Here is a 14637-nt window from a genome sequence, read left to right as displayed (position 1 = left end):
CAGGTGCGAACAAATCTGCTGTTTAAAGGGGTGATAGAATGATTATATAGTTCCTTAAGGTCTCCTAATGGGGTATGTAACATTGGTTGGGCTGAAAATTGCCCGAATGCTATTTTATTAGGCCCTTAACTACCCTGTGAATATGGCTCTATTTGGAACAAGAGATTTTCTTCCAAATATGGTATGTTCATGAATATTCAGAATGAGCTACGCGCTGATTGGTTTGAGCAAACTACATAGAAACACATGGGAGACTGACAGCAGGTCTCATTGCAAAGTTATACATTGTTTGTCGGGCTATTACGTTATTAAATTCACTTCTGAGACTTTTTTAAGCGATAAATCAACTATATAAAGCTCAAATATGGGACGTTTTACGAAAATTGATGGCTTATTGCAAATTTGGTAAGACTGTGTGTCGGAGTTCAGCTGCTGGTGCTGCCTGTGTTGCTGCCTCGCTGCACGGCCTGCCTTCCTCCACAGACCCCGGCCTGCAGCTCCCCTCTTCCTGCTAGCTAAATGGCCCGTGTGTGAGAGTGATAGCGCGGTCAGCGAGCTTGTTACACCAGCAATCTCTTACAACAGTTCCAGTTAATCTTGGCTGGCTGTCAGCATAACTAGCTATATTTACAGTTTGGATTTTGTCACGCCACTTATACAACATATCCCTAAAGGTCTTATAAAGCTAACAACGGTGTCCGATTTCAAGTTAAGGAATTTTTGTGAACAGTGGGGGTTCCGTTATCTATGACTGTCCCTTCAACCCTAGCTATGTGTAGCTAGCTACAAACCACGGATAGTTAGCTTCATTTCTGGCGTAATTTCTGTATATTTACAGTTTGAATTTCATCACGCCACTTATACAAGATCTCCCTAAATGTCTTATAAAGCTAACACGGTGTCCGATTTCAAGTTAATGAATATTTGTGAATTTCAGAGGAATTCTAGGAGGATCTAGCTCTCATTGATAGAGCTACATCCAGCCGCAGGCTCTATCAATGAGACTCGCGGACAAGCGGCGTTTATTTCCCCAATCGTTGTAATAATAAATATTGTGCAGTTGAGCTTTGACAGTGCGTCCCCGTGTGAGAGTATTATTGATTTGATTTTAGTTTCAGACAAATCTAAAATATCTCAAAGTGGTACTATTACTTATGGCATAAGTGATCATAATATAATTAATTAATAAGAAAATCTGGTAAAAAAAACCTTTTGCTCTCACAAGACTGTACTATCCAGATCATTTTAACATTACTCCCAGGAAACTTTCAAGATGCTGGTTGATAATGTGGATTGGTCCCCTGTGGTAAATTGTTCATGTGTTAACATAGCATGGTCACAGTTTAAAGACAATTTAAAAAAATCATAAATAAGGTGACCCCTCTCAGACAGATTAGAGTTTGAACAGCATTCTAGTGCATGGTTTGACAAAGTTATACATGATGCTATTAAGACCAGGGAAAAAGCACTTTTCATAGAACAGAAAATCATGATGATTTTATTTTATATAAGCAAGCAAGAAATAATACTCAAGATCTTATTAGAGATGCAAAATCAACTCACTATAAGAAGGATATATTAAATAATAAGGATAACCCAAAAAAGTTGTGGAAGACCTTAAAAGAATTGGGGGCCGCTAAGACAAATGCCAAGAATCCAGGAAACACAGGACTAAAAATTAAGGGCTCCCTTAATTTTAATAAGAAAGAGGTTGCTAATCATTTTAATATTTATTTTACTGCTATAGCAGAAAAGCTGATTTCAAATCTTCATCCTTCCTCTGGGTTATTTAACAGGCATTTGATACGGTCAATCATGACAGACTGGCCTTGGGGGCAGACAGCTCCACCTGTAGGTGGTTTAGGTCTTAGCCTACCTATCAGGGAGGGAACAATTGGTGGTTTTAGGGGGAGTACTGTCTGACTATAGTGTAGTTGAATGTGGCGTTCGACAACGAAGTATCCTCGGGCCATCATTATTTTTAACTTACATTAAAGGTATAGTGGAGGATTTTCTTTATCCGGGTGGATCATCAAGACTATTGGTCCTCCTGGTTGTCAATCATTCTGGTGATATGTTTACGTAAGGCCGGTGTACGTGCACGACCCTAGCTTTCAGGTGTATATGTGTTGTGAGCTTGAGCTACGGTTTCAGCCATTCATTGAAGAATTGAAGCTTTTGGGAGAATATTTCACACGCTGGCATGCGCTAAAAGCACAGGTTGGGCTTCCCACTGATGCCTCAGTCGTGAAGTTTCTACTCCACAGGTAAAGTTTGGCATGCTATTTGGAGAAATCCATTTAAAATCACTGCTAGTAAAAGTTGATGTAAGCTATGATTAGCGATGCTAGCCCTGGCACAAGTCACGCACCGCGCACACACGGTAAACATCTCAATTTGTGAAAAAGTGCAAATCTTCTTTTGGAAAGTAGGCTTGTATGAGCCATGCCGACAGCAACTTGTAAACAGTGCACTCTCATGCACACGTTTAATAGGCGTTCCCTCTCGGGAGCAGGCAGAGTGTTGCGCATGTGCATTTTTTCAAAAACTACAGAGGGCGGTTCTTTTCTAAAATTCGGGAAAATCCTCCACAATACCTTTAATGACATGGCAGACTCCTGTTCATGTGAACTATTTTTGTACACTGATGACTCAGCACTTTTAATGTCTCATAAACAACAATCCACACTAGAGAGTACCCTAAGCTCAGAGCTATCTTCTGTAAACAACTGGCTGATTGACAATATGCTGTCACTACATTTTCGTAAGACAGAGGCCATCTTGTTCGGTTCAAAATACAGATTGAACAGATGCTTGGATGGCAGGAATATGGCCAATAAGGTTTTGAGTAAAGTCACGGGGCTCACAAAGTTTTTAGCCAGAAATTCGAAATTTTTAGAACGGTCAACAATGATCATCTTAGCTAATGCCTTAATTTTAAATCACTTTGAATTTGCATGTACCTCCTGGTTTTAAGGCCTAACAAATAGACTCAAAGGGAGGCTGCAAACAGCACAGAATAAATTAATAAGAGTAATTAAGTAATTCTGAATTTTGGCCATAGGTCTCACATAGGTAGGTCACAATTTGTTGAGCTCAACTGGCTCCCTGTGGAGTCTTGTGTTACTATGTTAAGACTGACCATGATTCAGAAAATATTGTTTGGTAGTGTCTTATAACTAAGGTAAAGGACACACACAATATTAATACTCGTGGCAGCATATCTGACCTGTGTCCTTCAGTTCAGTGGAACAAGTTAGATCGTCATATTAAAGTTATTTCCAGCCTGAACTCTTTTAAAAAGAGCATCAAGGTCTGTTTACTAGAGACGGTTGCGGAATAGATTAAAGGGAAAGTTACTATTTTTATTTATTTAAGAAAAATGTTTTCATGTTATGTCATTGAGTATCTTGTCTTGTCCTGATGTGTGTTGAGGACCACAATGGAAATAAGTCTTGGACTTTATTGTGTTTTTATCCTCGATTGTATTTGATGTCCTTTTATCATATGTAAGGCACTCTCTTACAATTAAATAAATCAAATCAAATCAAAAACTCATGTCACGTCAGTTGTCGGCATGATGATGTGCTTCCCTGCTACTACAGGGGTGAAGTGCTTTAACACTTTCAGTGGAGGAGACCCAGGGATACTACCACGTGACTCGCAGACATCATGTCCAGAAGACGCATCAGAGACACTGACACTGTTGCGTGTGGCATGGTGCGCAACAGTAGAGAGTACAATGCGTACCGCCTTGGCGCTGACAGCTTGGCTCTTATGACAATCGAGTTCATGTCCATGCCCAGATAAACTATCGTCTGTGTGGGGACCAGTGAGCTCTACTGTCAATTTATGGTGAAGCCCAGTGTCTGCAGGTGGTGCCGAACTTCCCGAAAGGGGGCCAAAATGAGCAAATTGTCCAGATAAAAAAGGACTCCGATGCCTTTTTTGCATAAAGACTGAAGTGCCATCGCCATGCACTTCGTGCAAGTGCAGTAGGCTAGTGAGTAACCGAACGGCAGCCAATTGCATTGAAAATGGGCCCCCTGAAAAAAAGAAGCGCAGGAATCTCCTGTGTCTGGGAATAATTTGGATGTGGTAGGGCTATGTCGAAAGGGGCAGCGGCTGGTCGCTGCCGTTTGGGGCGGGAGCGGCCACTGGGTCAGTGTCTTCCTCATCCCGCTGGAATAGCCGGGGGGAGAAGGATGCCAGCGCAGCATCGCTCATTGTGAGTGGGCGCTCGCTCCCGCTGTCTGCATAGTGAGAGAGACACGGAGCTCCGCGTGCAGCGGCAGGCCGGTGTGTGTTTGTATGGGGGACGACTGTCATGTTGTCAGCGCAATGTTCAGTGGGAACAAAAACTGCTTGGTTGAGGGGAAACTGCTCTTTAGATGGATGGAAGTGGCCCTTAAAAGGGCTGTTGTGGTTCTAGCTCTCAACCGTTGTGGGACAGACGTTCTCCGCACCCTGTCATTGCCACCGTCGCCACTGTTTGCTGGGTGGCTCGGGGGGTGGGTTGGACCAGGTGGGGGCTGCCCTCATGGTCTTCCGGCCCCGTGAAGCCTGTCGGTCAGGTGAGGGGGGCCGGATGGAGAACTGGAGGTCGAGGCCTGGGAGGACACAGCCGCAGCAGAGGCTGTGGGGCGTCTACTCTTATGGCGGTTGACGTGACAACGGCGCTGCAGTTGGGCGCCTTCCAGGAACTGAGCCTCTGTAGCCGCTCTGCTTCCTCGGCCGCCTGATGAAGGTGGGACATGGCTGTCTGCAGGCGGTACAGGAGCTCGCGTCTGACCTCGATGGGTAGCTGCGACATGTGGAGCCAGATGTTGATGAAGAGTGGACAGCGCAGACAGAGCAGACTGAAATATCGGTTTCTACGTGTTTATGCCTATGACGGGCATTACTGTTCTGAATCTTCCATAATGCAACGCTTGTATCCAAATGAATTATGTTGTGAAGTTGTCATTAGCTTCACTGCAGTTAGCCACCTCCATTGAGCCACATGGACTTGCTGTAGCGTTAGAGCACTCTAAAGGGTGTTTACCTTTCATTTGATCGTGTTTGTTAGCTACGTTGCCATCCTGTTGAACAACAATAAACACAACATATAGTTCATGAGTGGTTTCATCTGCCCTGTTTAACGGCGGCGCAGTAGTGCTGTAGCTGGCCGCGGTGAGCAAAATTATGAATCCCATTATGGCCACGGCATACAAAGCAGCTCGATGGGTTGGGGTTAGGCATTTCACCTTAAGCGGTTAAGGTTAGGTTTGGGTTAAAACGCACACGATTGGTCAGAGGAGAGGACCTGTACATGTAAGCATGGACGCCTGGCCAATAGTAGTGTGTGAATGCTATTGAAGGGCAGGTCATGGCGTGGCCATAGTGGGAAAACAAATATTGTGGCCGGTGAGGGCTGCTTGAAGGCATCGTCCGCCCCGTCCTCACGTTGCTGCTGTTGCTGCCGTAAAACTGGACACGACAACGTTAAGTGCCGCTGCGGCGACTTCGGGTCCTCTTCCAGCATTGCTGGAGGACAACAGGCATCTTGCGTCGCAAGAGGGCTGTACAAAAATTTATTATAGTAACTTTTTATTTGTGTATTTATTCAATTCGTATCATTTCTTCCCTAAGCTCATAAAATAAATTTGGGTCGCACATAAGTTGACTGGGTCGGTCGGAAAGCGGAACCAAACAATTATTTTTGTTAGGCCCTATCAGCTCAGATTCATTTTTAGAACCAGAATAATTATTTTGTCAATAATCAGACCATGTAGTTAATCTGTGAACTTTGTGTTGTTTCTGTCTCAATATGAGACCCTCAAAAACTTGAAAAAAAAAATGCAACACATCGGCATTTCCTACCACACCGCCATGTCTGTAGACCACATTAGAATTAACAGAGCATGTCAACTCTGGCTCTCTTTCACACAAACACAAAACCAACAGTCACAGCAGCACATGGAAGTTAGATCGTTTTTTTTTTTTTTATGTTTTTAACAGAAATATTATGATTTATCATAGTTATACGTTTTGCTGATGAAATGAAGAAGAAGGTAGACTAGCCATGTCTATCACACATACGTCTTACTGTACTGAGCTGGGAATAAGCCACAGTGTTAAACGTGAACACTGTAGTTGAACTGGACAGGTTTCTTGCCTTTTAATTTGTTCTTGGAAAAATATACTCACTGTGTGTGGGAACATTTCTGAGGACCAGAGGTCCTTGAATCACCTCGCCATCACTTTTGTTGACAGCAATGAAGGCAGTGAAGGCACTGCTTAATCCTGATTGGACACTGAGCTCCACCACCTTCTTCTTCACTTCTCCATCTTGCTCTCCTCCTCTTTCTCCCTCCTTCATCTCCAGGGAGCGAATCAGAGTCCTAGCAGCCAACCTGTGGACTGTTAATCTGCAGACAGGAGAGAGATATAAACACAGGTGGATTTCACTGTTGGATTCAAATGTTGTTTTACTGTACCATGTCTCTTTTAGGTTATTTTATAACAGCATATTTTCATATAAAATGTGGTCCCATGTAGGGACAAATGGAGATGATAGAAAACATCTGAATGTGCTGCCTAAACTCAACTCAAGCACATTAAAATTGTATTACTCTTTGTAACCATTTCAAATTTACCCATACAACCAACATAAACTCTGACTTCCTGTCTGACCAAAACCTTCTTTACCCAGAAAAATGATTGTAAGTAATTCAAATAAGAAATTCCCATGTTCAAAAAGGAGTAGGAAGAAGTTAAAAAAAAGTTACGTACCCTATATCTGTGAGAGGCCGTATAGGAGGTAATTCATACTTCTGTCTTACACACACTATTATAATCTTGCATATACACCACTATACTCATACACACACACTATTATAATCCTTTTACATGTATGTATGAGAGGGTATAGTTGTGTATGTGAGAGAGTATAGTAGTGTGTGTGTGTGAGAGTATAGCATTGTATGTGAAATAGTATAGTAGTATATGTCAGAGAGTATAGTAGTGTATGTGAGAGTATAGTAGTGTGTGTGAGAGAGTATAGTAGTGTATGTGAGAGAGTATAGTAGTATATGTGAGAGAGTATAGTAGTGTATGTGAGAGAGTATAAAAGTGTGTGTGAGAGAGTATAGTAGTGTATGTGAGAGAATATAGTAGTGTATGTGAGAGAGTATAGTAGTATATGTGAGAGTAGGGCTGGGCGATAAAACGATAACGATATGTATCGCGATAGACACATAATCAATATCAATAGAAAATGCGGTCGATAAAACGTTCGAATCAGAAGAAACCAGAGTTTGTGAATCAAGTTTGTTTGCATGAACAAAGGCCCTCACTCTCTGGCAACCTAGCAACGTGGGGAGTGACACTCTAACAGCCAATCATGTAACAGTATCAAGTTTGGTTGCGCCACATCGCTGTCTCGTGTTCTTCAATAACAGAACCGGCGTGGAGTGGAAAGTGAGTGCCCCAGCGAGCGAGGAAATCGTTGATAAAACCATAGACAGTATAAAACAAGAAAAGTCAGTATGGCAGTTTTGGGGATTTTATAAGTCTGACCGTAGTCAGACCAATGTCGTCAGACCGTCGTCCCCACCAACACTGGTACGACCACAAACTTGTTTTACCACTTTAGCCGCGCTCACACTTTGGAGCACAGCCGTATTCGCCATCAACGTCCAACAACATCTGCAGCTGCAACACGGCACAAGCAGCAGACCACCATGGAGAGGTTCTCTGCATCAGCGCCTTACTAAACGCTACAAAGAAATAACGGAGGCAGACATGCTGAGCACTGTCCAGAAGCCAGGTTACCAACCTAGCACTAAACCTGCAGAAAATAGTTCCTTCTCAGGTTTCTTATATTTAGCTAACACTTTGCACCATTTTATGACACTTTATTAAGCATTTCTTACTTATTCTTTAATTTTGCACCTTAATGTTAAGAGATAATTGTTAAGTGTTCATTGTAATTTTAGACTTGTTTACATTTGAATTATTTGAGTGTTTTCCATGGTTGTGTTGACATTTCTGCTTTTATAACTGAGGGGATTATAATCAGAGCAGGGTTAAGTTTAAAATAAAAATGTTTAAATTTAATATATTTTTCTCCTGGTCCTTATTTTAAATAGGTCATAAAAAATATCAATAATTATCGATATCGACCGATATGAAAAACTTATATCGTGATACAGTTTTCAACCATATCGCCCAGCCCTATGTGAGAGAGTATAGTAGTGTATGTGAGAGAGTATAGTAGTATATGTGAGAGAGTATAGTAGTGTGAGAGAGTATAGAAGTGTGTGTGAGAGAGTATAGTAGTATATGTGAGAGAGTATAGTAGTGTGTGTGAGAGTATAGAAGTGTGTGTGAGAGTATAGTAGTGTATGTGAGAGAGTATAGTATATGTATAGTAGTGTATGTGAGAGAGTATAGTATATGTATAGTAGTCTATGTGACAGAGTATAGTAGTATATGTGAGAGAGTATAGAAGTGTGTGTGAGAGAGTATAGTAGTATATGTGAGAGAGTATAGTAGTATATGTGAGAGAGTATAGTAGTGTATGTGAGAGAGTATAGTAGTATATGTATAGTAGTGTATGTGAGAGAGTATAGTAGTATATGTGAGAGAGTATAGAAGTGTGTGTGAGAGAGTATAGTAGTATATGTGAGAGAGTATAGTAGTATATGTGAGAGAGTATAGAAGTGTGTGTGAGAGAGTATAGTAGTATGTGAGAGAGTATAGTAGTGTATGTGAGAGAGTATAGAAGTGTGTGTGAGAGAGTATAGTAGTGTATGTGAGAGAGTATAGTTGAAAAGGAAGTTGGTTTGATCAATCAGGAAGACAGTTTAAATTCTCACTTCCTCATTGGCTGAAGGGGCCATTTTAAATTATCATTATCTGGTGGGCTTGCTGCTTTGAAAGTACAGCTAGCACCAACTCAGAGGAACAAGGAACATTTAAATCAAGCAGCATAAACTTTAAGGACAAAAACAACCTTGTTGGACGAAAACATTTATTCTTATTTTATTTAGTTTCTTTTTCAAGGTCAGTTATTGTTTGTGGAAGTAAATGGTAATGAGGAAAACATTGCTATCTTTTTCAATGATACACTGCGGTGTGTTCAGAGAATTGTGAGGGAAACTGACAATTTGGGACATGACAGTATTATTTTGGAAAGATAAATTTCTGAGCTCAATGGTTATACTCGGACGATCTCTTTCTTGCTCTCGATTAACCAGCAGTTTGAAGAGGATGACAATCAGGGAAGCTTTGGTGTAGAGCTGAAGATCTTTGTCCGAACCCGACGGGACCTTAATTTCACGGGCTCGCGCTCCAGGTTGCGCGCAACAGTGCAGAGGCAATGCAGAACATTTTAGTTAGGAGTGACAATGCTGAAATGAATGAAGACCCCCAGTACATTTTGAGACTTCAATGTTGTTGTTCCAGAAAATGACTTTATTTTCAATTAAACAGTTATGAACAGAATTCTAGAAACTGTAGACCCACTAGCCAATGACGGTAACCATGGCATTCAATTATTTTTGAGCCTATAGTGAACTCTATCAGTGAGCAACTTCATTAGTGTCAATGCAATTAATAAAGGTTGATAAAAGGCCAGTGAAACGTTTCCTTTTTAGTCAAATGATTATTCCATTTTCAATTGTTTAAACAAGACATTAATAATGTATTAGGAAATGGTGAGTTATTGACAACGATGCCTCTTCAATTTAGTCAAGTTCAACAGGCAACAGATTTTAATAATGTATATTAAGGAGTTCTTGGAAGTCATTCCTGACCAAATCCCTGAGTGTTTTTTAATGCAAAATCCATAGTTTCCTTAAAATCCTCAAATTTTTTCAGGACTGGCAACCGCAGGCAGTTAATGCATGCGTTTGCGGTGGATAAATGACGGCCTTGTCTGAGGTGCAGCTCATGGAGAAAAACCACTGAAGGTAGTGGGGAGAAGCCCAGGGGTGGAATATCATCTGCTCCTGTCGCAAAGGCCAGGATACCCCCAAGTTGAAGGGTCCCTCTTGCTCTGACCAAAGAACACCAAAAAAAAAATTAAACCTAGCATGTAGAAAACTTTTAAAAAGGAGGGAAAGACAAAGACAGACAGAAGGGCATATGAAAAGATTTTTATTCCATAACTAGCAATAATACTTACCCTCAACATCCAGCAGGTAGTCCCTCCAAAATGCAACCACACATTCCTCTGCCCTTCTTTGGTTCCTGCCCACTGCTGACAGTCGAATTTCAAAGAGCTGTTCTAGTACATCAGCTGTGAGTGGGGATGGCTTGTGACAAAACAGTGGTCTAAAAGCATCTGGGTGCATTCTTATTGCATCAAGAACACCAAGGGTCTTCATCCCCTCCCTGAACCTGTAAAAATGTATCATGAGAAGATACAAATATCATTTTTCAAATTGGATAAATTATCACACAGCACATGAGAGGGATGACTTATAAGACAGTTCAGTGTTTTTGATTATGCAAAAAGGCCTTGTCTTTGACAACTATCTAAAACGTGATGTTCTTTAAGTTATTTTACATGATACATTTTATATGATACAAAGCCTTTATTTGGAGTGTTTGGTTGCAGGGCTTGACATTAACTTTTTGAGGCACTTGTCCTTCGGACAAGTACATTTACGTTTCACTTGTCCATGCACAAAAGTCACTTGTCCGCGTAAAGAGTCAGAATTTTATAAAAAAAATTGTTTTGCTAATGCAGAATTCGAACAAACTGTTGAAACCATCCAAACACTATCAGCATTAATAAAATTCAGTTGAAACAGTAGAATCAAACGTGTCGCAACAATAGATTTCCCATTCAACAAGAAAAAAGGATCTCCAGACTTCATAGTACAAAGTAATATGTTGTACGCCGGTGTGCAGTCAGTATTTTAAAGTTTGTCATTACTTTCAGATTCCTAGTCAATATTCTAAGTTACTAAGTCAATATATTGAGATACTAAGTCGATATATTGAGATTCTAAAGCAATATTTAACTTTTTCTCATGACTTTGAGATTCTTAGTTTATATTCTGAGATACTAAGTCAATATTTTGACCAGACGTAGTGGTGAATTAAACTTGAACTTATACTATATCTAAAATAATTTTGTAGACATAACAATGGATTTTGCCACTAAATGTTGGTGTTAACTATTTTTTTTATACAATTTCACTAATTTCTACCCAACAGAGGCTGATTTAGAGATCCTTTAAAAGCTGTAGCTACTGTACAGTTGATTATTACCTGATATTTAATCCGCATGTTATTTATTTATTTGTTTCAAAAAGGAGCACAAAAAAACGACATTATAGAAGGGCAAAAACGACCACTGGATGGGAAAAGGGTATTTTATAACAACTTTGAATGCAGCACGAGTATGGCGAGGCCAATTTCAAGTGAAAGCAACATCTGTGTTTTTCCGACAACAGCAGCTACAACGTCATACGTTCCTCTCCAGTGAAATACAGACAGACAAACTTTTACACCGTTTAGCTGTCAGCATTTTAACCGTGTTTACTCTAGCTGCTAGTTAACGGTAGGCTAATGTTACCTGCTGCCAAGTGTAGTGTTAACTAGCGTGACATGCGGCGATGTTTAGGTTCCCTCGTCCGTTTTCGGAGCATCAGAGAGAAGCGCAGGCATTTCAGTGGCACCGAAATCTGCGTTGCAATTCGGTCCGGTAGATAACGGTCGTTAAGGCACCGGTGCCGTATTAGCACCGGGTCTCTCGTTTTCTGTCAACGATGTGGCGAGGAGGTAACGTTAAGGCGGAGTTAGCAAGCTAACGTCAGCTAACTAACACCGGCAGGTTCGCCGTGCTTTCATGCTGCATTGCTTACAGAAAACAAGCTGAACAGCGGGCTGGGTCTAACGTTAGCGGCCCGCTGACCGGCTACCGCTGGGTCCGCTGCCCGGGATTGCGGGGGAAAAAATGTATCGTTTCAAATCGGTAACATAGACGTAATGAGTGGCACATAACGTGAACTAACATGGCATTTTATTTTGTTTGAGTTTGAACTTGTCCAGTGGGGCAAGTAAATTTCTCTTCCACTTGCCCTACAAAAAATCCACTTGTCCCGGACAAGCGGACAAGCCTTAATGTCGAGCCCTGGGTTGTACACTGGCTTTTAAAAATATGTTAAAATCTTTCATTATTCTTAACCCTTGTAAGGTGTTCAGGTCTGTGGGACCCGTTTTAAATGTTTGCTAAAATAAAAATGATGCTATTTATTATTTCTTCTAACTCAAACTCATTGGCCTTGGCTCATTTTCTTTGAAGAACATAAAAAATAACTTATTTTCAATTAGTGTACACGGTACACCCCCCTACACATAACTAATACAGATGAGGTGTTCGGGTCTACTGGACCCAAGTGTAATTATTACAGTGTAATAATTGTAGGTGCTATGAAACTTTGTACCTGCTATTCTCACACAAAGTTACAGAATTGTTACATTTCAAGTACTTTCATCTGTTCTGAGAAAGTTCTAAGAAAGTTCTAAGAAATAAGCACCAATAATGATAATGATTGATGATAATGAATCAAAAAAAATTTTTTTAACCTTTTTTATAATTGAATTTCCTTGTTTACTCAAAAAATCATGATCATATGATCTAACAGGAGTAAATGGCAAATATGAACCATAAATGATCTATCATTGGTAATTGAGCTTAAGTAAACCTCTGTTTAGTATTTTTATATACATTTTTATGGCTGTATTGATTTAAAAGCCTAATAATGTGGTGGGTCCACCAGACCTGGGAACATTGGCTGTGGAACAAAAATATGAACACCTTAGAAGGGTTAATTATGTTTGCTAAAAAATGGAGTTACACAAACCTTTGAAGTGCTCCACTAACTCGATGAACCAGCTGAAACATATCCTCCACAGTACCCGATCCGTTCTGCGCATGCGCATGATGTTCACGCATGCGCAGATGATAATACTGTTTTACGACCTGCCCGATCTGTTCCACGCTAGTCTCCACCCAAGCTAACGTTAGTTTAGCTAACAGCTAATTCGGCTAACCGCTAGCCGACAAATAACGCATGCGCAGAACGGATCGTGCAGGCAGAACGGACAGCTAGATTCAGTCTAAAATAACGTTAAGTCAAACATAATGGGAAAAGCAGGCTACAGCAAAATTAAGACTTTACAGTAACAATAAAGACAAGTATTGAGTGATTGTATTTTAAATGAGCACAAGTAAAGTAGAACTGACGTAACAGCTGTTATATATGTTAACGTTTGTTTTGAAGTTTTATTTTGAGGGTCTTTTAAAAGTTTGCATGCTGTCTCAGCTAGCGGTTAGCCGAATAGCTGTTAGCTAAAGTAACGTTAGCTTCCCAGTGGAGGCTAACGGCAGACCGCTATAATCACCTAGCGGTCCGCCCAAATTAGCTATTAGCTAAACTAACGTGAATTAGCTATTAGCTAAACTAACGTTAGCTTCCCGGTGGAGGCTAGTGTGGGAACAGATCGGGTAGTGTCGTAAATCATCGTACCACAGCACATGCACGAACATCTTGCGCATGCGCAGAACGGATCGTGCAGTTGGAACGGATCGGGTACTGACAGTCTTCTATGCGTTTCAAAGGCCTTAGACACCCAGCATTGGCCAGATAATCTGTAATAAATCATTGTATAATATGAACAACACAAGATTAGATATATTAAACAAACTGTTCTTTCCTGGAGGCCAGGCCTGTATGTGATGATGAAATTAGGTGATGCATGAATTTATATGAATGACATCTTTTATTTAACTCCTTTAATCACGGTAGTATATTTAGCACTGACCAAGCCTGGTTTAAACATTCATATGAAAGTCAGAAACAAATCACACAGATTGCAGAAATATAAAAACAAATATGTGGCTTCACCACACTTAATCAGGGCTCTCAAGTTGCGGCAAGAGTGACATTCTAAAATGCTTAATAAGCACTTGAGAGCCCTGCTTAGTAGTATTTAGATTATTATTCACTGCAATAAACATATGTAAACATGTATATTGCACTCTTTAATAATAATAATAATAATAATAATACATTTTATTTATATAGCGCTTTTCATGGTAGTCTCTCTCTCTCTCTCTCTCTCTCTCTCTCTCTCTCTCTCTCTCTCTCTCTCTCTTTCTTTTCTCTCTCTCTCTCTCTCTCTCTCTCTCTGCGTGTGACAAAAACAGTCCGGTTCTGGTGGTTGATGAACTCAGATATGTGCTGATTAGCTCTCATAACAGGCCAGGTGGGTAACGCACTGCCACCGAGTCCATGACGCTAATGTCTGATTACTCCACATTGTCATTGTGATATTTTGTGATTACATTTTAAATCTGCAGCGTTCTCTATCAGGTAAATACAGTAGTACATTGTCTGCCTCTGATGTAGACATAGCCTACACTGTAAGTCAGTAGTATGCAGTGGTTTGGGGACCTTCTGTAAGTAATTTTGGGTACATTTTGGTTTTGAAGAATTCTACAAGCAGCAATACCACAGGCCAAGCAACCGACCCGTTACAAACAGGGACATTTTCAACGGGCACCGCACTAGTAGTATATAAGCCCAGGAATTGTGTGTGTGTGTGTGTGTTACTTGTCTAAGTTGACTGGGAATG

The 14637-nt window shown here is 40.6% G+C and overlaps 1 protein-coding gene across 1 annotated transcript; it reads right to left on the bottom strand.

Annotated features, from left to right (window-relative positions):
* Positions 1 to 9598: 9598 nt before the first annotated feature.
* Positions 9599 to 12956, bottom strand: LOC114552311 (G2/M phase-specific E3 ubiquitin-protein ligase-like). The gene is made up of 3 exons (XM_028573001.1): positions 12864 to 12956; positions 10172 to 10386; positions 9599 to 10042 (listed from the first exon to the last, which is right to left on the bottom strand). The coding sequence occupies exons 1-3, from the start codon at positions 12953 to 12955 to the stop codon at positions 9861 to 9863; spliced, it is 489 nt and encodes a 162-aa protein (XP_028428802.1). The 5' UTR covers position 12956; the 3' UTR covers positions 9599 to 9860.
* Positions 12957 to 14637: the final 1681 nt, after the last annotated feature.

Source organism: Perca flavescens, chromosome 3 (genome assembly GCF_004354835.1).
Source record: "Perca flavescens isolate YP-PL-M2 chromosome 3, PFLA_1.0, whole genome shotgun sequence".
NCBI classification, from domain to species: Eukaryota; Metazoa; Chordata; class Actinopteri; order Perciformes; family Percidae; genus Perca; species Perca flavescens.
The sequence above is the reverse complement of the archived record's forward strand: the minus strand, read 5'-3'. Positions and strand labels throughout refer to the sequence as shown.